This window comes from Coregonus clupeaformis, chromosome 15 (assembly GCF_020615455.1).
Source record: "Coregonus clupeaformis isolate EN_2021a chromosome 15, ASM2061545v1, whole genome shotgun sequence".
NCBI classification, from domain to species: domain Eukaryota; kingdom Metazoa; phylum Chordata; class Actinopteri; order Salmoniformes; family Salmonidae; genus Coregonus; species Coregonus clupeaformis.
Window position 1 is genome coordinate 16,939,578 of NC_059206.1, and position 26,394 is coordinate 16,965,971.

Genomic DNA, 26,394 nt, shown 5'->3' on the forward strand with positions numbered 1-26,394 from the left:
ATCTCTCCCCTGCTTCCTGCTTCCTTCTGTCATCTACCATTCTCCTTACTTCATCCTCCTCTCATCTCTCCCCTGCTTCCTGCTTCCTTCTGTCATCTACCGTTCTCCTTACTTCCATCCTCCTCTCATCTCTCCCCTGCTTCCTGCTTCCTTCTGTCATCTACCGTTCTCCTTACTTCCATCCTCCTCTCATCTCTCCCCTGCTTCCTGCTCCCTTCTGTCATCTTCCATTCTCCTTACTTCCATCCTCCTCTCATCTCTCCCCTGCTTCCTGCTTCCTTCTGTCATCTTCCATTCTCCTTACTTCCATCCTCCTCTCATCTCTCCCCTGCTTCCTGCTTCCTTCTGTCATCTACCGTTCTCCTTACTTCCATCCTCCTCTCATCTCTCCCCTGCTTCCTGCTTCCTTCTGTCATTTACCGTTCTCCTTACTTCCATCCTCCTCTCATCTCTCCCCTCCTCTCTCCTAACCTCTAGTAGCTTAGTTCCTCTCAAGGTTTCTACCTAAGCAGGGATTTCCACCTGGCCATTGTCACCTGTGCTTCCTGGTGGAGAATTAAGACTAGCAGCTCACTGTTAAGCACTTTGTGACAAACACCATTTGATTGAAGATTGATTGACTAGGCCTCAATCAGTTAATCAATTGATAAGATTGCGTCTGATAGTGCGTCATTAACTCTTTAATCTGTAGTGTTCTGGTCCCTGTGTTTTTTAGGTCAACTTATGTACCGTCTGTAAACCCATACCAGTTCTGCCACTGTAGAGAGAGAGGTGGCGAAAGAAGGAAGGATTTGGAGGAAAGGGGAAGAGGGAGGTGATTGAGGTGTCAGGAGAAAAGGCCTAGTAGGATTGTAGGCTAGTTGTTGTTTTTCACCTCACAGAGGGGTGTGCCCAGCTGCGTGTTTTTCACCTCACAGAGGGGTGTGCCCAGCCGCGTGTTTTTCACCTCACAGAGGGGTGTGCCCAGCCGCGTGTTTTTCACCTCACAGAGGGGTGTGCCCAGCTGCGTGTTTTTCACCTCACAGAGGGGTGTGCCCAGCCGCGTGTTTTTCACCTCACAGAGGGGTGTGCCCAGCCGTGTGTGTTTTTCACCTCACAGAGGGGTGTGCCCAGCCGCGTGTTTTTCACCTCACAGAGGGGTGTGCCCAACCGTGTGTGTTTTTCACCTCACAGAGGGGTGTGCCCAGCCGCGTGTTTTTTCACCTCACAGAGGGGTGTGCCCAGTCGCGTGTGTTTTTCTTTGAAAGGTTGTTCCTGTGACATCTCGTTAGCTGTCTATTTTAGCAGCAGTAATGCTAATTGGCTAATGCCACAGGGAGAGACAGACTGACACACGGGAGCATACACACAGAGTACTGACAAACACCATATTGTTACAGTCACATTACACACAACAAACACCTCCAATTTTTTTTATGTTTATCTGAGTTTGTACATGTCGTGTGTGAGTTATATGTTCATATATATTTACTATAAAAAGCTAAAATATACCTCCACAACAGACATGAACAGTATTTTATTTTCACTGATTGTCATCTGAGATGTGAAAAATCTCTAGTGATGATGATGTGGTGTATCAGCTGTAACAACACATGCACACACGTCCCATGAAGGCAACGAGGCGGTTCCCGTGGCAACACAAGGGCTTTTCTTTGCGAGCTGTTCAGATGGGTGTCAGTAGATTTTGTGTCCTAGTGTGTGTAAACGTTTTAGTGTCAGTGATGTGTAGATAATATGCAGACAGTAGAGGTGTAAGATGACGCTCACCCCCTGTCATTGTGGTCCATTTGAGGCACATTGTTATGGTGTGTCTGAAAGGGGATTTGCTCAATGAGATGAGGATATTGTTCTCTTACTATGGCTAATCCACTAGAAAGGCCTACTCAAATGAAAGGTGTATGTGTGCGCAGTTCAACTGAACAGGATGTGCAGACCCCAGAAGCTTTGTTGGCAATGACATGACCTTTCCTACATTTAGTTAGGTCAAAACACACACCTAAAGCTGATGTCATAATGTCAAAGAACCACCCTGACAGTGTGTGTTTCTCTGTTTCAGGGTTTCTGCTGTTCAAGGATTTTTGTTTGAATGAAATAGATGAGGCCGTACCACAGCTCAAGTTCTACGAAGAAGTAAGAGAAACACACCTGTCTGTCTGCCTCTCGCTCGCTCTCTCTCCTCTCTCTCTCCTACCTTCCTCGCTCTCTCTCTTCTCTCGCTCTCCCTCCTCTCTCGCTCTCTCTCCTCTCGCTCTCTGTGTGGTCACTGGTCAGAGAGCAGAAGTCTAGTGTGTGTCAGTTGTATTAAAGTGCATGTGAGACGTTTGAGATTAGGCTAATTCCATGGTTTCAAAGGAAGTGGTGTGTGTGTTTGTGTTAACCCTGTGTGTGTATCAGATTAAGGACTATGAGAAGTTGGATTCTGAAGAGGAGAGGTTGTGTCGTAGCAGACAGATCTATGACGGATACATCATGAAGGAACTCCTCTCCTGCTCACATGTAAGGTCAACATGGGACGCACTTTTCCTCCTCTCTCAGGGAGGAAGTTTACATGAATAAACACAATGCAACACCCCATCTTATATAATATAATATATAATATAATAATATAATATAATATAATATAATAATATAATATGCCATTTAGCAGACGCTTTTATCCAAAGCGACTTACAGTCATGCGTGCATACATTTTTTGTGTATGGGTGGTCCCGGGGATCGAACCCACTACCTTAGCGTTACAAGCGCCGTGCTCTACCAGCTTGTAACGCTAAGGTTAAGATTTCCCTTATCTAAAACACTACATGGCATACTAATGGCATACTAAAACACTACATGGCATACTGCACTGGGAATGACTGTCACACCGCTATATTTGTTACATGGCCCTCCTCTCTCTCTCCTCCACCCCCCATACTCTTCTCCATTTCCCCCCTTCTCTCTCCCTCTTTATCCCTCTCAGCCCTTCTCTAAGAAAGCAGTGGACCACGTTCAGACTCACCTGGCCAAGAAACAGGTGCCTCCCTCTCTCTTCCAGGTAAGGAACACACACACACACACACACACACACACACACTCACTGCAGCACCAATCTAACTCCTGTGTGTGTCTCTGTGCAGTCCCACATAGTGGGGGTCCGACACACACACACCCTTCCCCTGTTCTATTATTATGATTTAATGACCATTGGTATTTATCCTGCTACTAGTCACTTTTACCCCTGTTTACATGTACATGCCTACCTCAATCACTCCAGTATCCCTGTTAAATGTACAAGCCTACCTCAATCACTCCAGTAGCCCTATTAAATGTACAAGCCTACCTCAATCACTCCAGTAGCCCTGTTAAATGTACATGCCTACCTCAATCACTCCAGTAGCCCTATTAAATGTACAAGCCTACCTCAATCACTCCAGTAGCCCTGTTAAATGTACATGCCTACCTCAATCACTCCAGTAGCCCTATTAAATGTACAAGCCTACCTCAATCACTCCAGTAGCCCTATTAAATGTACAAGCCTACCTCAATCACTCCAGTAGCCCTGTTAAATGTACATGCCTACCTCAATCACTCCAGTAGCCCTGTTAAATGTACATGCCTACCTCAATCACTCCAGTAGCCCCCCTTGGCATTTTTCCTATTTTGTTGCCTTAAAACCTGGAATTAAAAATGATTTTGGGGGGGTTTGTATCATTTGATTTACACAACATGCCTAACAGTTTGAAGATGCAAAATATTTTTTGGGGTGAAACAAAAGTCAATACTTTGTAGAGCCACCTTTTGCAGCAATTACAGCTGCAAGTCTCTTGGGGTATGTCTCTATAAGCTTGGCACATCTAGCCACTTGGATTTTTGCCCATTCTTCAAGGCAAAACTGCTCCAGCTCCTTCAAGTTGGATGGGTTCCGCTGGTATACAGCAATCTTTAAGTCATACCACAGATTCTCAATTGGATTGAGGTATGGGGTTTGACTAGGCCATTCCAAGACATTTAAAAGTTTCCCCTTAAACCACTCAAGTGTTGTTTAGCAGTATGCTTAGGGTCATTGTCCTGCTGGAAGGTGAACCTCCGTCCCAGTCTCAAATCTCTGGAAGACTGAAACAGATTTCCCTCAAGAATTTCCCTGTATTTAGCGCCATCCATCATTCCTTCAATTCTGACCAGTTTCCCAGTCCCTGCTGATGAAAAACATCCCCACAGCATGATGCTGCCACCACCATGCTTCACTTTGGGGATGGTGTTCTCGGGGTGATGAGAGGTGTTGGGTTTGCGCCAGACATAGGGCTTTCCTTGATGGCCAAAAAGCTCAATTTTAGTCTCATTTGACCAGAGTACCTTCTTCCATATGTTTGGGGAGTCTCCCACATGCCTTCTGGCGAACACCAAACGTGTTTACTTAAAAAGCAATGGCTTTTTTCTGGACACTCTTCCGTAAAGCCCAGGGCTGTGGAGTGTACGTCTTCAAGTGGTCCTATGGACAGATAGTCCAATCTCCGCAGTGGAGCTTTGCAGCTCCTTCAGGTTTATCTTTGGTGTCTTTGTTGCCTCTCTGATTAATGACCTCCTTGCCTGGTCTGTGAGTTTTGGTGGGCGGCCCTCTCTTGGCAGGTTTGTTGTGGTGCCATATTCTTTCCATTTTATAATAATGGATTTAATGGTGCTCCGTGGGATGTTCAAAGTTTCTGATCTTTTTTTGTAACCCAACCCTGATCTGTATTTTCCACTACTTTGTCCCTGACCTGTTTGGAGAGCTCCTTGGTCTTCATGGTGCCGCTTGCTTGGTGGTGCCCCTTGCTTAGTGGTGTTGCAGACTCTAGGGCCTTTCAGAACAGGTGTATATATACTGAGATCATGTGACACTTAGATTGCACACAATTAAGTGACTTCTGAAGGTAATTGGTTGCACTAGATCTTATTTAGGGGCTTCATAGCAAAGGGGGTGAATACATATGCACGCACCACTTTTCCGTTATTTATTTTTTGAAAAAGGTTATTTTTTTCATTTCACTTCACCAATTTTGACTATTTTGTGTATGTCCATTACATGAAATCCAAATAAAATCCATTTAAATTACAAGTTGTAATGCAACAAAATAGGAAAAATGCCAAGGGGGATGAATACTTTTGCAAGGCACTGTACATGCCTACCTCAATAAATCCAGTAGCCCTGCACATTGTATTGATGGTACTGGCACTGACCTTGTTTTCTTCTCGTATTTCACTTGTGTTCTTCTTCTTCTTAGCGATATTACTACCTTTACTGTGCATTGTTGGGAAAGAACTCGCAAGTTAAGCATTTCACTGTACTGTTTTACACCTGCTGTATCCTGTGCATGTGACAATAAAACTCACTCACTAACTCCTGTTTGTGTTCAGCCGTACATTGTGGAGATCTGTGACAGCCTGCGAGGGATGATCTTCCGGAAGTTCATAGAGAGGTGAGAGGGGGGAGAGGGAGGAGGAAGGTAGAAGAAATATGTTGCATACTGGCCAGAATAATTAATTTTTTCATTGTCTCCAGATTTAGAAGAAAATAGCTTTATTATCCATTCATCCATTTGTGTCGAAACGGAAATGAGTTTCTCCACAGTCAGTAGGGCGGGGACTCCTCTACCTCTCCAACCTCTAGGCCAACTGCTTTCCTTCTTTCTATGTCTCTCTCTACCTCTCCAACCTCTAGGCCAACTGCTTTCCTTCTTTCTATGTCTCTCTCTACCTCTCCAACTTCTAGGCCAACTGCTTTCCTTCTTTCTATGTCTCTCTACCTCTCCAACCTCTAGGCCAACTGCTTTCCTTCTTTCTGTCTCTCTCTACCTCTCCAACCTCTAGGCCAACTGCTTTCCTTCTTTCTATGTCTCTCTCTACCTCTCCAACCTCTAGGCCAACTGCTTTCCTTCTTTCTATGTCTCGCTCTACCTCTTCAACCTCTAGGCCAACTGCTTTCCTTCTTTCTATGTCTCTCTCTACCTCTCCAACTTCTAGGCTAACTGCTTTCCTTCTTTCTATGTCTCTCTCTACCTCTCCAACCTCTAGGCCAACTGCTTTCCTTCTTTCTGTCTCTCTCTACCTCTCCAACCTCTAGGCCAACTGCTTTCCTTCTTTCTGTCTCTCTCTACCTCTCCAACCTCTAGGCCAACTGCTTTCCTTCTTTCTGTCTCTCTCTACCTCTCCAACCTCTAGGCCAACTGCTTTCCTTCTTTCTGTCTCTCTCTACCTCTCCAACCTCTAGGCTAACTGCTTTCCTTCTTTCTATGTCTCTCTCTACCTCTCCAATCTCTAGGCCAACTGCTTTCCTTCTTTCTGTCTCTCTCTACCTCTCCAACCTCTAGGCCAACTGCTTTCCTTCTTTCTATGTCTCTCTCTACCTCTCCAACCTCTAGGCCAACTGCTTTCCTTCTTTCTGTCTCTCTCTACCTCTCCAACCTCTAGGCCAACTGCTTTCCTTCTTTCTATGTCTCTCTCTACCTCTCCAACCTCTAGGCCAACTGCTTTCCTTCTTTCTATGTCTCTCTCTACCTCTACAACCTCTAGGCTAACTGCTTTCCTTCTTTCTGTCTCTCTCTACCTCTCCAACCTCTAGGCCAACTGCTTTCCTTCTTTCTATGTCTCGCTCTACCTCTCCAACCTCTAGGCCAACTGCTTTCCTTCTTTCTATGTCTCTCTCTACCTCTCCAACCTCTAGGCCAACTGCTTTCCTTCTTTCTGTCTCTCTCTACCTCCAACCTCTAGGCCAACTGCTTTCCTTCTTTCTATGTCTCTCTCTACCTCTCCAACCTCTAGGCCAACTGCTTTCCTTCTTTCTATGTCTCTCTCTCTCTACCTCTCCAACCTCTAGGCCAACTGCTTTCCTTCTTTCTATGTCTCTCTCTACCTCTCCAACCTCTAGGCCAACTGCTTTCCTTCTTTCTGTCTCTCTCTACCTCTCCAACCTCTAGGCTAACTGCTTTCCTTCTTTCTGTCTCGCTCTACCTCTCCAACCTCTAGGCCAACTGCTTTCCTTCTTTCTATGTCTCTCTCTACCTCTCCAACCTCTAGGCCAACTGCTTTCCTTCTTTCTGTCTCTCTCTACCTCCAACCTCTAGGCCAACTGCTTTCCTTCTTTCTATGTCTCTCTCTAACTCTCCAACCTCTAGGCCAACTGCTTTCCTTCTTTCTATGTCTCTCTCTCTCTACCTCCAACCTCTAGGCCAACTGCTTTCCTTCTTTCTGTCTCTCTACCTCTCCAACCTCTAGGCTAACTGCTTTCCTTCTTTCTGTCTCTCTACCTCTCCAACCTCTAGGCTAACTGCTTTCCTTCTTTCTGTCTCTCTCTCTACCTCTCCAACCTCTAGGCCAACTGCTTTCCTTCTTTCTATGTCTCTCTCTACCTCTCCAACCTCTAGGCCAACTGCTTTCCTTCTTTCTATGTCTCGCTCTACCTCTCCTCATTGTTCTTTTTTTCTCTCTCTTTCATCAGTGACAAGTTCACTCGTTTCTGCCAGTGGAAGAATGTGGAGCTGAACATCCATGTGAGTAGCGTTGTATTTTGTGTGCGTGGTATTGTAACTTACTGTATGGATCGTATTGATGTTTTGCCTGTGGAAGGCCTTTCTATGACCTCTTCTTATTGCCTACTGTCTGAAGTGTAACGTCATATCAGCTTCTTTCTCTCCATTTCGCTCTCTTTCTACATCTCCCTCTCTCTCTCACTTTTATCTCTCTCCCTCCTCTCTCCAGTTGACGATGAATGACTTCAGTGTCCATCGTATCATTGGTCGGGGGGGTTTCGGGGAGGTGTACGGCTGCAGGAAGGCTGACACTGGCAAGATGTGAGTATGCAGGAGCATAAACGAGTACCGAGAAAGAGGGATGGTTAAAGTGGAGAAAGTAAACATAAGAGCCAACCGGAACAATGGGCTCTCAGCAGTAGAGCACCAGTAAGGTCAAGCACATGTTAATGATTGTGTGTGTATCAGGTATGCCATGAAGTGTTTGGATAAGAAGAGGATCAAGATGAAGCAGGGAGAGACTCTGGCTCTGAACGAGAGAATTATGCTGTCACTTGTCAGCACAGGGGTGAGTATAACACACACCTTTCTGTCCAGACTCTGTCTATACATGTGTATATTCACATACACAGTGCAAAGGAGTATCATTTTCAGATTGACCTATGTCTGACATTATCTAAGCACATTTAAAACATCTATTCCCTCTTTCTTTCCCTCAACCCCTCCCGCTTTCTCTCTAGGACTGTCCGTTCATAGTGTGTATGACGTATGCCTTCCACACACCAGACAAACTCTGCTTCATTCTGGATCTGATGAACGGTAAGACTCCTGACCCCTGAAAGGTGAAAGGTCTCAACTAGTTTGACCTGCAGGTGAGACTCCAGTCACCAGGAGGAGTCTCATTGTAGAGGTCTGTCCCACTGAGGAGCATGTTGAAGTACACTGTCACACAGAATGGGACAGGGCATCACTGGTGGCTCTCTGCTCCCTCTGGGCTGACGCGCCACCCAGACAGTCTCTGGTGTGGGTGTGGGGGTTAAGAAGGCTGCAGCTCCAGACAATCTCTAATGGATTCAGTCTGCGGGTGGTAACACACTGACCATGGATCACATTTAGACAGCAGTTAACACACGCACACTGACCATGGATCACATTTAGACAGCAGTTAACACACACACACTGACCATGGATCACATTTAGACAGCAGTTAACACACACACACTGACCGTGGATCACTTTTAGACAACAGTTAAGACACACACACTGACCATGGATCACATTTAGACAGCAGTTAACACACGCACACTGACCATGGATCACATTTAGACAGCAGTTAACACACACACACTGACCATGGATCACATTTAGACAGCAGTTAACACACACACACTGACCGTGGATCACTTTTAGACAACAGTTAAGACACACACACTGACCATGGATCACATTTAGACAGCAGTTAACACACACACACTGACCATGAATCACTTTTAGACAACAGTTAAGACACACACACTGACCATGAAACACTTTTAGACAACAGTTAAGACACACACACTGACCATGAATCACTTTTAGACAACAGTTAAGACACACACACTGACCATGAATCACTTTTAGACAACAGTTAAGACACACACACTGACCATGAATCACTTTTAGACAACAGTTAAGACACACACACTGACCATGAATCACTTTTAGACAACAGTTAAGACACACACACTGACCATGAATCACTTTTAGACAACAGTTAACACACACACACTGACCATGGATCAGGGTCCCCGGTAGCTCAGTTGGTAGAGCATGGCGCTTGCAACGCCAGGGTTGTGGGTTCGTTTCCCACGGGGGGCCAGTATGAAAATGTATGCACTCACTAACTGTAAGTCGCTCTGGATAAGAGCGTCTGCTAAATGACTAAAATGTTAAAATGTAAAATGGATCACTTTTAGACAACAGTTAACATAATGACTGAGCTATCGATTAGACTATAGCTCTGAACATTCACTATGATATCACTGTGTGCTGCCTTATTCTGTGTGTGTGTGTCTTGGGGGGGGAATCTAGATCATACTGATAAATTGGGTCATACTTCTTATTAGGTCATGCTGACTCACCCCTGTGTGGGAAGGGACGGTTACACTCAGCACGATATGTTCAGTGACTGGTATTAACTGTGTGTTTGTGTGTGTGTGTATGTAGTAGGGGGCCTGTGTTACCACCTGTCTCAACACACTGTGTTCAGTGACTGTTTTTTCCCCCTCTGTGTGTGTGTGTGTGTGTGTGTGTGTGTGTGTGTGTGTAGTAGGGGGCCTGTGTTACCACCTGTCTCAGCACACTTTGTTCAGTGACTGTTTTTTCCCCCTCTGTGTGTGTGTGTGTAGGAGGGGACCTGCACTACCACCTGTCTCAGCACACTTTGTTCAGTGACTGTTTTTCCCCCTCTGTGTGTGTGTGTGTAGGAGGGGACCTGCACTACCACCTGTCTCAGCATGGTGTGTTCAGTGAGAAGGAGATGCGTTTCTATGCAGCAGAGATCATCCTGGGACTAGAACACATGCACAACCGCTTCGTAGTCTACAGAGACCTCAAGGTAGGGCACTCCATACCTCCTTTTAATCACCTCCCCCCTCTTTCTGTTTTTTCTGTCTACATAGACCTCAGACTGGTGTATACCTCCTTTATTTTTATTGATCCTTCCCTCACTTCTCTCTCTCTCTCTCTCTCTCTCTCTCTCTCTCTCTCTCTCTCTCTGGACAATGTGGACATCTGTCTTAATTTGTTCCTCTCCTGTGTTATTGATTCCCATGAATTGAGTACTAACGAGTCACGAGCGGACATTGACGACAGACCAAATCAATAAGCACATTCTAAGAACTGTTAACAGATGCTTCTACTTGGGCCTGGTTGCCGTTAGTAACAGTGTTGAGATATGGAGTCTGTGCAGAATCAGAGAGCACCTTTATAACTAGTGATAAACACACATTTCTCATGGGAAGGCTTCTTAGGAAATATAGCGTGCACAGGCAGTTTTGGGACAGAATAGCGTGTGTGTGTGTGCTACTAGATTTAGTAGCTGGGTCAAATGGCTGAAGATAAGCAGTATACTTCCTGTAAATGATGAGAAAGGGAGAGATGCGACACTCCAAATTCACATGTTTTCATTTCAGTTGATGTCCGTTGATCAAGTTGTAAACAGAAGTGCTGCTATGATATGCTGGCTGGCCCAGCAATGGAAGATATGATGATATTAGACTTGTTGACCTCTAGTCTAACTCGCGCTCTCTTCATGTCAAAGCCAAGTTCTTCTAAAGTTATTTGTTGTTTCCTACATAGTTATCGATGTCAATAACCTCCTCTCTCGCTCTCGCTCTCTCTCTCTCTCTCTCTCTCTCTCTCTCTCTCTCTCTCTCTCTCTCTCTCTCTCTCTCTCTCTCTCTCTCTCTCTCTCTCTCTCTCTCTCTCTCTCTCTCTCTCTCTCTCTCTCTCTCTCTCTCTCAGCCTGCTAACATCCTATTGGATGAGCATGGTCATGTGCGTATCTCAGACCTGGGTCTGGCCTGTGACTTCTCCAAGAAGAAACCTCACGCCAGCGTGTGAGTACACTGCCCTGTGTGTGTGCAGCCCTACATAGTGGGGGTCCGACACACACACACACACCCTACCCCTGTTCTATTATTATGATAACCATGACCATTGGTATTTATGTGTGTGGTATTACTGCAGTGTGTATGATACTAACAGTCTCCTGGTGTGTTACAGTGGTACCCATGGGTACATGGCCCCAGAGGTGCTTCAGAAGGGGACGGCGTACGACAGCAGTGCTGACTGGTTCTCACTGGGCTGCATGCTCTTCAAACTGCTCCGAGGGTAAGGTCACACACACATACACCTCCCTCTCTTGTCTCTCCATCCCCGCCTCTATTCATCCACCTCTCTTTATCCTTTCATCACTACTACATCCCCTCCTCTATCATTCTTTCTGCCCTTCCATCTCTCTCTCCACCCACTACCACATGTTACTCAATCTCTCTCTCTGTTGGTCAGACCGCTGCATCCCCTCATATCTCTCTAATTTCTCTCCCTTAATCTCTCTACCCCTGTGATCCCTCCTTCCAGCCTTGATTGGATTCTCTCTCTCTCTCTCTCTCTCTCTCTCTCTCCCCCCCACTCTGTTATCTGTTACTCTTTTTGTCTTTTCTGTGTCTGTCCCTCTCACCCACTCCCTATCTCTTTTTCTGTGTGTTTTGATGTGGAGTGTGTAAATGCCAGAGGTCTGGGCCCAGTAGGTCACACATCAGAGGGAGGCAGGGTTTGGGGGCCAGTAACGATTGCTAGGTATGGTGTGAAGCGAGGGAGTGAGAAAGAGTGTCAGTGCATTTGAACACGTCAAAGACGAGTGCGAGAGAGAGAGAGGGAGAGCAAGAGATGTAAGTGTGATCTGCTTTGGCATACTTGATCTGCTGAGGACTAGCTTGTCAGTGTGACATCACTCACATGACTTCTTTCACTGTTTCACCGTTTCCCACACTCTTTCCCTCCTTCCAGCTCCCCCCACTACAGTAACACTAACAGCCAGTCTCTCTTCCTCTCTATTTTCTCTCTAGGCACAGTCCCTTCAGACAGCACAAGACCAAAGACAAACATGAGATTGACCGCATGACGCTCACTATGGTAAGGCCTCCTTATGCGCACACAAACACACGCTATGATAGATCTTTGTGTACACTACAGTGCACACACACACACATACATTGGGATGTCCTTATGCGCACTAGAACACACGGCATGTGGTTAGTCCATGTTGACACAGAACACATATACAGTACCAGTCAAAAGTTTGGACACCTACTCATTCCAGGGCTTTTCTTTACTATTTTCTACATTGTAGAATAATAGTGAAGACATCAAAGCTATGAAATAACACATATGGAATTTATATAGTAACCAAAAAGGTGTTAAGTGTTATATTTTAGATTCTTCAAAGTAGCCACGCTTTGCCTTGATGACAGCTTTGCACACTCTTGGCATTCTCTCAACCAGCTTCACCTGGAATGCTTTTCCAACATTCTTACACGAGTTCCCACATATGCTGAGCACTTGTTGGCTGCTTTTCCTTCATTCTGTGGTTCAACTCATCCCAAACCATCTCAATTGGGTTGATGTCGGGTGATTGTGGAGGCCAGGTCATCTGATGCAGCACTCCATCACTCTCCTTCTTGGTCAAATAGCCCTTACACAGCCTGGAGGTGTGTTGGGTCATTGTCCTGTTGAAAAACAAATGAGCTGTCATCAAGTCAAAGGGTGGCTACTTGTTTTGTTTAACACTTTTTTGGTTACTACATGATTCCATATGTGTTATTTCATAGCTTTGATGTCTTCACTATTATTCTACAGTGTAGAAAATAGTAAAAATAAAGAAAAACCCTTGAATGAGTAGGTGTGTCCAAACTTTTGACTGGTACTGTGTGTGTGTGTGTGTATATGTACACATACATATGTATGTATATGTATATGTGTGTATATATATGTATGCGTGTATATATATGTATGTGTATATATATGTAGGTCCTCCAGAAAGTATTCATACCCCTTGATTTATTCAACATTGTTGTTACAGCCTATAATTCAAAATGGATTAAGTAGATTTAAAAAAGTCTCACTCATCTACACACAATGCCCCATAATGGAAAAAGTGAAAACATGTTTTTAGAAATGTTTGCAAATGTATTGAAAAGGAAATGAAGAAATATCTCATTGACATAAGTATTCACACCCCTGAGTGAGTTCTTTGTAGAATCACCTTTTGCAGCCATTACAGCTCTGAGTCTTTCTGGGTAAGTCTCTAAGAGCTTTCCACACCTGGATTGTGCAACATTCGCCCATTATTATTTTCAAAAATGTTCAAGCTCTGTCAAATTGGTTGTTTATCATTGCTAGATAACCATTTACATGTCTTGCCATAGATTTTCAAGTAGATTTAAGTCAAAACTGTAACTCTGCCACTCAAGAACATTCACTGTCTTCTTTGCAAGCAACTCCACTGTAGATTTGGCCTTGTGTTTTAGGTTATTGTTCTGCTGAAAGTTGAATTAATCTCCCAGTGTCTGGTGGAAAGCAGACTGAACCAGGTTTTCCTCTAGGATTTTGCCTGTGCTTAGCTCCATTCCATTAATTATTTTATCCTGAAAAACTCCCCAGTCCTTAACAATTACAAACATACCCGTAATATGATGCAGCTACCACTATGCTTGAAAATTCGGAGAGTAGTACTCGGTGATGTTTTGTATTGGATTTGCCCCAAACATAACACTTTGTATTCAGGACTAAAGGTAAATAGCTTTGCCACATTTCTTACAGTATTACATTTGACATTTTAATCATTTAGCAGACGCTCTAATCCAGAGCGACTTAGTTAGTGCATTTATTAAGTACATTTTTCCTCAATAAAGTACTCAAAACAGTAAAGTACGAGTGTTAGTTCAAATAGGATGCATGTTTTGGAATATTTTTCATTCTGTACAGGCTTCCTTTTCACTCTGTCAATTAGGTTTGTATTGTGGAGTAACTACAATGTTGTTGATCCATCCTCAGTTTTCTCCTATCACAGCCATTAAACTCTGTAACTGTTTTAAAGTCACCATTGGCCTCATGTTGAAATCCCTGAGTGGTTTCCTTCCTCTCCGGCAACTGAGTTAGGAAGGACACCTGCATCTTTGTAGTGACTGGGTATATTGATACACCATCCAAAGTATAATTAATAACTTCACCATGCTCAAAGGGATATTCAATGTCTGCTTTTTAAATTTTTTCATCTACCAATAGGTGTCCTTCTTTGCAAGGCATTGAAAAACCTCCCTGGTCTTTGTGGTCGAATCTGTGTTTTAAATTCACTGCTGGACTGAGGGACCTTACAGATAAGGGACCTTACAGTGTCGGGTACAGAGATGAGGTAGTCATTCAAAAATCATGTTAAACACTGTTATTGCACACAGAGTGAGTCCATACTACTTATTATGTGACTTGTTAATCACATTACTCCTTAACTTATGTAGGCTTGCCATAACGAAGGGGTTGAATACATTCACTCAAGCGATTTCAGCTTTTCATTTGTATTAATTTTTACAAAAATTAAATGATAATAACACAAATCCACTGACATTATGGGGTATTGTGTGTAGGCCAGTGACAAAACATCTCAGTTTTAATACATTTGGTATTCCGGCTTTAACACAACAACATGTGGAAAAAGTCGAGGGGTGTGAATACTTTCTGAAGGTACTGTACACGCATAATAAGGATTTATCCTTAAATACACTGAAACATAAGCGCGCAACACACACCCCTACAGCATTACATATCCTGGAGATATCATCTTCACAGATGTTGCAGAAAACCTCCTGCCAAGTCTCTGTCTCATAATGCCCAGGGAATGAGAGCGAGGCAGGAGGGCGAGAGCGGGAGAATTGAGAAGAGGTTCTGGCAGGAAAGAGGGCGAATTTGCATCCCTCTCTCTTCCTGCTACAAACCGCATAAGATTACACCACAGAGAGAGAGGCATAGAGAGAGAGCGTGTGTGTCTCCTAGCATAGACTACGAGGGGAGGTCCAGACTCTCTTGGGAAGCTACCCTCCCGCAGGGTTTCGTTGCAGCTACTCCTCAGGACCACGATTAGTTGAATCAGGTGTTAGAGCGGGGCTGGAACAAAAACCTGCACATCCATTAGTTCTCCTGGAAGAGGGTTGGTCACACCTGGTCTTGACTAGAGTATGTCTACTTCAGACTAGAAGGTCTGCCTCAGTAGACTGTGGAGTATCAGAGCAGAGAGAACACACACACACACCAGCCCTCTGTTAGGAGGGGGCTAAACAAGGAAAGCATCGTCAATCGAGATTAAATCCAGATTAGGTTTTAATCCAGCCACTTAATCGGAGTAATCTATATAATCCCTGTATCTCCCCCTCTCTCTGTCTGTTCTCCATAGCTAGTTATGTTTAGGAATTCTGATTTAATGGTTTTATAAGATCAACATGAGATCACCACCAAAGGTAGAGGGCTTGGAATGAGAGAGAATTATGGTGGAGGAGAGCACGAGAGGGAGGAGGATTGAGTGGACATACAATGGAACTAACAAGGAATGATGGATCACACATTCTCTTCTTCCCTCTCCATTTTCAGTACATATTGAATAAGCTTTATTGTCATGATAAATCAAGTCAGTATCTTATGTTGTTAAAGCAGGAAATGATACTAATCTCCTCCTCTCTTTATCGCTATCTCTTTCTCTCTCCTCTCTGTAGAATGTGGAGTTGCCCGACTCGTTCTCTGTGGAGTTGAAGGGTCTATTGGAGGGTCTGCTCCAGAGAGACGTGGTGAAAAGACTGGGCTGCCTGGGACGAGGGTACACACCCACACCCTGCTACCACTAACATTGTTTTACAATCATTGATGTTAATGTTAGGTTTTAGCTGAGTAAAGAAACTTCAACCTTGGACTGCATACTCCTTAAACAGTTTTTAACTGTTCTGGGCTAGCCATTGTTTTTCAGTGCACCAATAGAGTTACCATGCACCTGTGCTGAGCAACATGATTTAACATTTCCATTGCTTCTCTGTCCAACCTTGTGGAGGGTATAAGGCCTAGTGCGAATACTATGAAAGGCCTATAAGATATAGTAATAGTCTGTAACCTAGTTTGGAGAGCACAGTTCAATTTGGAGTTTGGTTCTCTGTTGGAAATACTGCCACCTGCTGTTAGGACGTGGAACTGTTCCAACGTGAGAATGACCTGGCTTTTTCTCTCTCGCTTTTTCTCTCTCGCTCCCTCTCCACACACACACACACACACATACACACACACAGGGCCCCAGAGGTGAAGGAGCATCTGTTCTTCAAAGGCATTGACTGGCAGCAAGTGTATCTCCAGAAGGTAAGGCATGTGTGTTGAATCAGGTGACCAGGTTCATTATAAAGCCTCCCAGTCTGGACAGTCGTCCGTGCTCTCTCTTTCTCTCTATCTGTTGCCATGGTTACTCCTCTGCTGTAGGAGTGTAGTAGTTGTTGTGTTGTTCACTCACCCTCTTTTTTTCCTCTCCTTTTATACTCATCCACCTTTCTCTCTTCCTTCTCCTCCCTCTCTCCTCTCCTCCAGTATTCTCCCCCTCTCATCCCTCCTAGAGGAGAGGTAAATGCAGCAGATGCTTTTGACATCGGTTCCTTTGACGAGGAGGACACCAAGGGCATCAAGGTAAAGCTCAAACACACACACACAACCCTTATCTCATGAAACCACCAAGAGCATCAAAGTAAAATCCACAGCATTATATAACAGCTAAACCCGTAATCCTGATATTCACACTCACCTACATCATACTGCAACCACACATGCACACAGACACGGAGGCTGAGGTGTAACGTGACTCCATCAGTGTTAAGAGAGAAAGTCCTTCCAGCAGAGGTTTAGCATTACACAACAGTATTAGGGACTTTGGGAGCGTTCCAGGTTGCCTTAATTACAGTGGTGCTGCACAGCTTAGCAGATCTCAAGGACTGGTGACGTGGTTAACTCAGGAGTTAGCCTTATACCTCATACCTGTGTCGTTTCTCTCTCTCTGCCTCTCTCACTCCCCTCTCTCTCCCTTTCTTCCACCTCTCTCCCCTCTCCCTCCCTCTGATTCTCTCCAGTTGTTGGACAGTGACCAGGAGCTGTATAAGAACTTCCCCCTGGTAATCTCAGAGCGCTGGCAGCAGGAGGTGGCTGAGACGGTGTACGAGGCGGTCAACTCTGACACGGACAAGAACGAGGCCCGCAAGAGGGCCAAGAACAAACAGCTGGGCCACGAGGAGGGTAAGGAGGAGAGACGCACACAGAGAGACACAGCTACACAAACACACACACATCTACACAAAAACACACACAACGCACATCTACACAAACACACACATCTACACAAACACACACATAACGCACATCTACACAAACACACACATAACGCACATCTACACAAACACACACATAACGCACATCTACACAAACACACACATAACGCACATCTACACAAACACACACACAATGCACATCTACACAAACACACACAGTGCACATCTACACAAACACACACACAGTGCACATCTACACAAACACACACACAATGCACATCTACACAAACACACAGTGCACATCTACACAAACACACGACGCACATCTACACAAACACACACGACGCACATCTACACATCTACACACACACAATGCACATCTACACAAACACAAAACACACATCTACACAACACACATCTACACAAACACACACCACACATCTACACAAACACACACATCTACACAAACACACACACTACACACACAACAAACATCTACACAAACATACACAACACACATCTACACAAACACACATACGACGCACATCTACACAAACGCACATTACACACACATCTATACAAACACACACAACACTACACAAACACACACAACACACATCTACACAACACACAAGACACATCTACACAAACACACAAGACACATCTACACAAACACACAAGACACACATCTACACAAACACACAAGACACACATCTACACAAACACAAACACACACACGACGCACATCTACACAAACACACACACACACACAACGCACATCTACACAAACACACACAACGCACATCTACACATCTACACACACACAATGCACATCTACACAAAGACACAACACACATCTACACAACACACATCTACACAAACACACACACCACACATCTACACAAACACACCACACATCTACACAAACACACACAACACACATCTACACACAACACACATCTACACAAATACACACAACACACATCTACACAAACACACACACCGCACATCTACACAAATACACACAACACACATCTACACAAACACACACAACACACATCTACACAAACACACACAACACACATCTACACAAACACACACAACACACATCTACACAAACACACACACCACACATCTACACAAACACACACAACGCACATCTACACAAACACACATGACACACATCTACATAGACACACACAAGACACACATCTACACAAACACAGAACACACATCTACACAACACACCTACACAAACACACACAACACATATCTACACAAACACACATTACACATCTACACAAACACACAACACACCTACACAAACACACACAACACACCTACACAAACACACACATCTACACAAACACACATCTACACACACAACACACATCTACACAAACATACGCGACAAACATCTACACAAACACACACACTACGCACATCTACACAAACCCACACACGACGCACATCTACATAAACACACACAAGACACACATCTACACAGACACACACAACACACATCTACACAAACACACAAGACACACATCTACACAAACACACACGACGCACATCTACACAAACACACAACGCACATCTACACACAACGCACATCTACACACACACACAACCCACATCTACACAAACACACACAATGCACATCTACACATCTATACAAACACACAACACACATCTATACAAACACACATCTACACAAACACACAACACACATCTACACAAACACACAACACACATCTACACAAACACACATCTACACAAACACACAACACACATCTACACAGACACACACACCACACATCTACACAGACACACACGACACATGTACACAGACACACACGACACATGTACACAGACACACACAACACACATGTACACAGACACACACGACACACATCTACACAAACGCGACGCACATCTACACAAACACACAACGCACATCTACACAAACACATATCTACACAAACACACACGACGCACATCTACACAAACACACAACGCACATCTACACAAACGCACATCTACACCAACACACATCTACACAAACACACATCTACACAAACACACAAAACACACATCTACACAAACACACACACAACGCACACAATGATGTTATATTGCAGTCTTTCTACTGAGTTGTACGGATTATATGAGTTGTGATATAACAAAACACTTGGAACACAGTACGCACTGTGGAACATACTGTTGTTTTTATAACTGTGTAGCCCTACCTCACACACATCATGTGGGTAGTCTTTTCCTTGTACCTGCTGACGCTGGGTTTGTTTATTTTCTGGTAATGGTGTTAATGGTGTATTTAATGTGTGCGTTTCAGACTATGCCCTGGGGAAGGACTGTATAATGCATGGCTACATGTTGAAGCTGGGCAACCCCTTCCTGACGCAGTGGCAGCGCAGATACTTCTACCTGTTCCCCAACCGAGTGGAGTGGAGGGGAGAGGGAGAGTCACGGGTGAGCAACACACACCTCTACTTTACCCCATCCCCTGTCTGTGTGTCTAAGTTGTGTATATTTCAGTTTGTGTGCTTCTGTTCTTCACGTATGTGGTTGTCTGTCTGTCTGTGTGTTTCCACGTACAAGCATGTGCTTCCATGGGTGTGTGATGGGTGTGTAAGTGTGTGTATTCTTCGTTATTGTCCATCTGTCTGTCAGTGCATGAAGGTTGTCTGTCCTCGCTCCATTCTGTAGGCCTGGATAAAAACATTAAAACATACTGTAAAAGATCCAAAGGTAAGTCTGACCACTGCTGGCCCACCCTCCTCCTCTCCTCCTGCAGTGGTCCAGTAGATGGATTGGAATAGCTCCTCAGTTTTAAAGCTTTGCTACCAGACAGCCTTAGTTTAGAGAAGCGTCCTTCCTCTCCAGCTCATTTCCAAAGACCCCTCTCCTCTATAGCTCCATTTTGATTGGTCCATCTCGTAGCCAGCTTGTCTGTGATTGATTCCTCTCCTCCCCGAAGTGAATTTCTGATTGGTTGGTGTATGTTCAACAGCAAAACCTGCTGACGATGGAGCAGATTGTGACGGTGGAGGAGACACAGATAAAAGATAAGAAGTGCATCCTGCTGCGCATCAAAGGAGGGAAGCAGTTTGTCTTGCAGTGTGAGGTATGTAGGAAAACTATTAGATCTCTCTTTCTCCCCCCTTCTCGCTCCCTCTTTCTGTCTCTTCCTCTGTCTCTTCCTCTGTCCCTCTGTCTCTTCCTCTGTCTCTCTGTCTCTTCCTCTGTCCCTCTGTCTCTTCCTCTGTCCCTCGGTCTCTTGTCCCTCTGTCTCTTCCTCTGTCCCTCTGTCTCTTCCTCTGTCCCTCTGTCTCTTCCTCTGTCCCTCTGTCTCTTCCTCTGTCCCTCGGTCTCTTGTCCCTCTGTCTCTTCCTCTGTCCCTCTGTCTCTTCCTCTGTCCCTCTGTCTCTTCCTCTGTCCCTCTGTCTCTTCCTCTGTCCCTCGGTCTCTTCCTCTGTCACTCTGTCTCTTCCTCTGTCACTCTGTCTCTTCCTCTGTCTCTTCCTCTGTCCCTCGGTCTCTTCCTCTGTCCCTCGGTCTCTTCCTCTGTCACTCTGTCTCTTCCTCTGTCACTCTGTCTCTTCCTCTGTCTCTTCCTCTGTCCCTCGGTCTGTCTCTCTGTCTCTTCCTCTGTCCCTCGGTCTCTGTCCCTCTGTCTCTTCCTCTGTCCCTCGGTCTCTTCCTCTGTCCCTCGGTCTCTTCCTCTGTCCCTCGGTCTGTCCCTCTGTCCCTCGGTCTGTCCCTCTGTCTCTTCCTCTGTCCCTCGGTCTCTGTCCCTCTGTCTCTTCCTCTGTCCCTCGGTCTCTTCCTCTGTCCCTCGGTCTCTTCCTCTGTCCCTCGGTCTGTCCCTCGGTCTCTTCCTCTGTCCCTCTGTCTCTTCCTCTGTCCCTCGGTCTCTTCCTCTGTCCCTCTGTCTCTTCCTCTGTCACTCTGTCTCTTCCTCGGTCTCTTCCTCTGTCCCTCGGTCTGTCCCTCTGTCTCTTCCTCTGTCCCTCGGTCTCTTCCTCTGTCCCTCGGTCTCTTCCTCTGTCCCTCTGTCTCTTCCTCTGTCACTCTGTCTCTTCCTCTGTCACTCTGTCTCTTCCTCTGTCACTCTGTCTCTTCCTCTGTCACTCTGTCTCTTCCTCTGTCACTCTGTCTCTTCCTCTGTCCCTCTGTCTCTTCCTCTGTCACTCTGTCTCTTCCTCTGTCACTCTGTCTCTTCCTCTGTCCCTCTGTCTCTTCCTCTGTCCCCCTGTCTCTTCCTCTGTCCCCCTGTCTCTTCCTCTGTCACTCTGTCTCTTCCTCTGTCACTCTGTCTCTTCCTCTGTCCCTCGGTCTCTTCCTCGGTCTCTTCCTCTGTCCCTCGGTCTCTTCCTCGGTCTCTTCCTCTGTCCCTCGGTCTCTGTCCCTCTGTCTCTTCCTCTGTCACTCTGTCTCTTCCTCTGTCACTCTGTCTCTTCCTCTGTCCCTCTGTCTCTTCCTCTGTCACTCTGTCTCTTCCTCTGTCCCTCTGTCTCTTCCTCTGTCACTCTCTCTTCCTCTGTCCCTCTGTCTCTTCCTCTGTCCCTCTGTCTCTTCCTCTGTCCCTCTGTCTCTTCCTCTGTCCCTCTGTCTCTTCCTCTGTCCCTCGGTCTGTCCCTCTGTCCCTCGGTCTGTCCCCCTGTCTCTTCCTCTGTCACTCTGTCTCTTCCTCTGTCCCTCGGTCTGTCCCTCTGTCCCTCGGTCTCTTCCTCTGTCCCTCTGTCTCTTCCTCTGTCCCTCTGTCTCTTCCTCTGTCCCTCTGTCTCTCGGTCTGTCCCTCGGTCTGTCCCTCGGTCTGTCCCTCGGTCTCTTCCTCTGTCCCTCTGTCTCTTCCTCTGTCCCTCGGTCTGTCCCTCTGTCCCTCGGTCTCTTCCTCTGTCCCTCTGTCTCTTCCTCTGTCCCTCTGTCTCTTCCTCTGTCACTCTGTCTCTTCCTCTGTCACTCTGTCTCTTCCTCTGTCACTCTCTCTTCCTCTGTCACTCTGTCTCTTCCTCTGTCACTCTGTCTCTTCCTCTGTCCCTCTGTCTCTTCCTCTGTCCCTCTGTCTCTTCCTCTGTCCCTCTGTCTCTTCCTCTGTCCCTCTGTCTCTTCCTCTGTCTCTTCCTCTGTCCCCCTGTCTCTTCCTCTGTCCCTCTGTCTCTTCCTCTGTCCCTCTGTCTCTTCCTCTGTCCCTCTGTCTCTTCCTCTGTCCCTCTGTCTCTTCCTCTGTCCCTCTGTCTCTTCCTCTGTCACTCTGTCTCTTCGTCTCTATAAATGCATGTATAAATGATTGTACAAGTGGTAAGTTAGTAAAATGGAAGGTGTGTGTTATGTTGGTGTAATATGTGTGTTCTCTGTCTCTCTGCAGAGTGACCCAGAGTTTGTCCAGTGGAAGAAGGAGCTGACCGAGGCGTTTACTGAGGCCCAGAAGCTGCTGTGTCGCGCCCCTAAGGTCATTGGGAAGGGTCGGGCTGGGGTGGTGGAGCTCTCCAAACCTCCTCTCACACACCGCAACAGCAACGGCCTGTAGGCAACACACACACAACACACACCTGCACACACACACCGCATCCTATAACCTCATCCCCTATGACCACGCCCCCCACAGCCCTAGACACACAAACCACACACACACACACATACAGTAACACCCCACACTCTCACCCTGGAGTGTGTATGGACCAAGCCTGCCAGCCTCTCTCCTCTGAAAGCCAAACCGTGCATTGATGAAGGGAAAGAAGAGAAACACTGCATGTACTTAAAGAGGACCAGAGCGTTTTCTCCCTCTCCCACTGTACCCTGGGGGTAGACCCTTCTCTGATGCCACACCACAAAACCCTTTGCCTCTCGCCCCAATGGACTAGCATTCCACACAGCCAACCTCACACACACCCACTCAACCTGGCAGAGCAGCAAAAACCAGACCTGGAGTAGGAGAGTGAAGACTAGGGCACCTGCCTGCACCTCTCCTCCTTTACTCTACATCCCTCCCTCATCCCCCAGCCTCGTCTTGAGACTGGTCCCGAGCCACACACACCTCTGCCGGCCACTCTTCACAGGATTGTCTGACTGTAGTGGAGGGGCGGGGCGGGACCTAAAGCAGAAGGTGAAGATCTGGACAAATGGCATCGTTTAGAGGGAGGGGGCTGGACCAATGACATTCCTCTCCTGTGTGCTCATACAGAGGGGAGGAGAGAAAAGCAGAAGCGTAGTGGAAGGAGAACAGGAGCAGAGACCTGCTGGGACATACCAAGAGAATGGCAATGAACTGTGTGTGTGCGTGTGTGTACGCTATTGTCCCTGTGTGTTTCTGTGTGTGTCCAGAGATAGGTTGCATTCCTTTTAGAGAGAATGTCAAAAGAGAGGGAGAAAGCTGCTTTGAATTTGGAAGAGACCTTTACCCTTTCTTCTTGTCCTCCCTCCATCACTGAAGTGCATAAAGTGCCATCGTCAATATTTACTTGAGTCACCTGAGGACCAGTTTGAAAGCAGGCATCGCCCCCGGATACAGAACCCACTGGCACGGAACTCTTGTCACCATGGACAAACTTCTCCGATTGGCTTCTGTATAGCTGCTGGTAACCATGGAGACTGGAGAACATTTGTACTTGTAACTATAGGAACAGGGGATGGTGTGTATGAAGGACACACCGTCAAACCGAGAGAAAAAGAGAGAGAGGTGGGGGGGGGTGTACTGACTGACTGACTAGCGGTCTTTATGGGCCATAGTAAGTGTATATAGCCCAAGTTTTTCTCTGTGCATCTCCTGTATACTACAGTACTACTCTACAACATGTTTGCATTAATGGACACTTGTCTGTCTGCCTGTCTGTGAATCTGTCCTCTTCTCTATGGGCATGTGGGGGGAGGGAAGGGAGGGGAGGGAAGGGAGGGTCTGACAGCTTTCAATCAACTGGCAGTGTGCATACCTCAGTGGGACTGTGTGTGCGCGTATGTGAAGCTGAGGGCCAAATACTGTGATGGTGTCAGGGCAGTCCTAATTTGTGTGTATGCCATAGTCTTGCAGCCATCCAGATGTAGATGACACACACAAGCAGATTTACACACACAGACACACAGAAATGGCCGTATAAGGATGTCAGTGCAGAGAGAGAGGTGGTAGGTGACGAGGTGTGTTAGGTTGTGGTCGTTGTTGACTCCACAAACCATCAGTTGGTTCACTTCAAGCTGGTTTGAACTTTCCTATAAAAAAATTCTGAATGTGACCCAGAATGCAGCCCCATATTTCTAGGCTTTATGTTTCACAGTTTTAGGAGAAGCAGTTGTGCTGCAGGCTACAGTCATGACATGTCTGTTTAACTGAATGACATGAAAGCACAGCAGGGTTTTGTTTTTTCATGCAGTACAATGGGGGGGGTGTATTTGTGTAAGGGGTGTTGATATTCTTAGTAGCCTTTACAAGTCAGTCAGGGGGAAGTGATGTCGTTTTAGAGATACCAGTCACCTTTTTTCTTTTTTTAAAAACAAATGAATGGGTTTTGTTTAGTTTTTGTTGAAACTACTTTGTCGCACCTTTTTAGGCCAATGTGTTACTTGATGTTCAATGTGCCAAATACCTGTCGCTGATTGTCTGGCTGTTCTGGACCAATGAGAATTCTACTCTCTCAACTTTGACCCCTCACAGCACCAGCCTTTGGCCACACACACACACACACACACACACACACAAACCCCTGAATCTGAGGAATATGTGTCTTTTAAAGGGTACAAAACTAACCAAACTGGTGCTGTGGAACAAAGTGTGTGAGGAGAGGTGTTTGTGTGTTTGTCCTAGCATGGAGTGAATCTGGCTTTCAGCACCTTTACTTGTTACACACGCAGGGCTTGGTTGTAATGGGTTTATTTAGTGTGTGTGCGTGTGCTGCATTCAATCGCTTGTCAGTATGTTTATTTAGTGGAGATGTTTTTAACAAACACACACACACACACACACACACACACACACAAACTAGATAATGAAAAAGGATGGCATATAGGGAGGAGAAAAAAACTAACAAAAATTAAAGTATATATATTCATACATATATTCATATGTATATGTGTATATATATTAATATGTGTGTGTATATATATATGTATGTGTGTGTATGTATGAATATATATGTATGAATATATGTGTATATGAAATGACAAATGCTCTAGGATTATTTAAAAAGATTTAACGATGTAGACTTATGTTCAGATGACGATGCGCTGGGGAAGGGTTGGGGTTTTGATGTATATTAATCTGTTTGTGGTGAAGACATTGGCTCGGATCTTGCACATAAAGACTTCAGCTATTGTACCTGCGAGTTACCAGATGATTATTTTTGTTTGAATACCAGACTCTTGCTCTTTCATATTTATTGTGTGTTTTGGGGAAATGTCGCCTCCTGTCTACGAGCTCACGCCAGAGGTCTCGCTGTAGAAAACTGGTTCATACACATCAAACTCTTACATGTACCACAAACAAACACAAATACTACTGGCTTTGGGTGACTATTACCATTGAGGTTATGATGACGACAATGATCATTATTATTGATAATATTATTCAATAATTGTTATAAAATGTATTTTATTTTAATGAATTTTGTTTTATTGTTTTCAAGACAGGTAGAGCATACGTGTTGGACTGCTTATATAAAACAGTTCATAAATAAATAAAAATACTTTTTTCGTGTTGCTTTGTGTGATTTGTTGACCTGTTGAGCCACTACAGTACACTACATATAATACACTGCTCAAAAAAATAAAAGGAACACTAAAATAACACATCCTAGATCTGAATGAATGAAATAATGTTATTAAACACTTTTTTCTTTACATAGTTGAATGTGCTGACAACAACATCACAAAAATTATCAATGGAAATCAAATGAATCAACCCATGGAGGTCTGGATTTGGAGTCACACTCAAAATTAAAGTGGAAAACCACACTACAGGCTGATCCAACGTTGATGTAATGTCCTTAAAACAAGTCAAAATGAGGCTCAGTAGTGTGTGT

General features: G+C 45.3%; 1 protein-coding gene across 1 annotated transcript in view; it reads left to right on the top strand.

The window, feature by feature from the left end:
• Window positions 1-24,758, top strand: part of LOC121582681 (beta-adrenergic receptor kinase 2) — a 63,812-nt gene extending 39,054 nt beyond the window's left edge. The window contains exons 3-21 of the mRNA XM_041898663.2: window positions 2,057-2,130; window positions 2,395-2,496; window positions 2,960-3,034; window positions 5,374-5,435; window positions 7,454-7,505; window positions 7,714-7,805; window positions 7,953-8,052; window positions 8,225-8,303; window positions 9,950-10,080; window positions 10,989-11,083; window positions 11,250-11,357; window positions 12,095-12,161; window positions 15,788-15,888; window positions 16,349-16,415; window positions 16,638-16,733; window positions 17,171-17,333; window positions 19,719-19,855; window positions 20,397-20,510; window positions 22,755-24,758. Coding sequence (XP_041754597.1) covers window positions 2,057-2,130; window positions 2,395-2,496; window positions 2,960-3,034; window positions 5,374-5,435; window positions 7,454-7,505; window positions 7,714-7,805; window positions 7,953-8,052; window positions 8,225-8,303; window positions 9,950-10,080; window positions 10,989-11,083; window positions 11,250-11,357; window positions 12,095-12,161; window positions 15,788-15,888; window positions 16,349-16,415; window positions 16,638-16,733; window positions 17,171-17,333; window positions 19,719-19,855; window positions 20,397-20,510; window positions 22,755-22,916 — 1,877 coding nt within the window. The 3' untranslated portion in view covers window positions 22,917-24,758. The remainder of the gene's footprint in view (window positions 1-2,056; window positions 2,131-2,394; window positions 2,497-2,959; window positions 3,035-5,373; window positions 5,436-7,453; window positions 7,506-7,713; window positions 7,806-7,952; window positions 8,053-8,224; window positions 8,304-9,949; window positions 10,081-10,988; window positions 11,084-11,249; window positions 11,358-12,094; window positions 12,162-15,787; window positions 15,889-16,348; window positions 16,416-16,637; window positions 16,734-17,170; window positions 17,334-19,718; window positions 19,856-20,396; window positions 20,511-22,754) is intronic.
• Window positions 24,759-26,394: the final 1,636 nt, after the last annotated feature.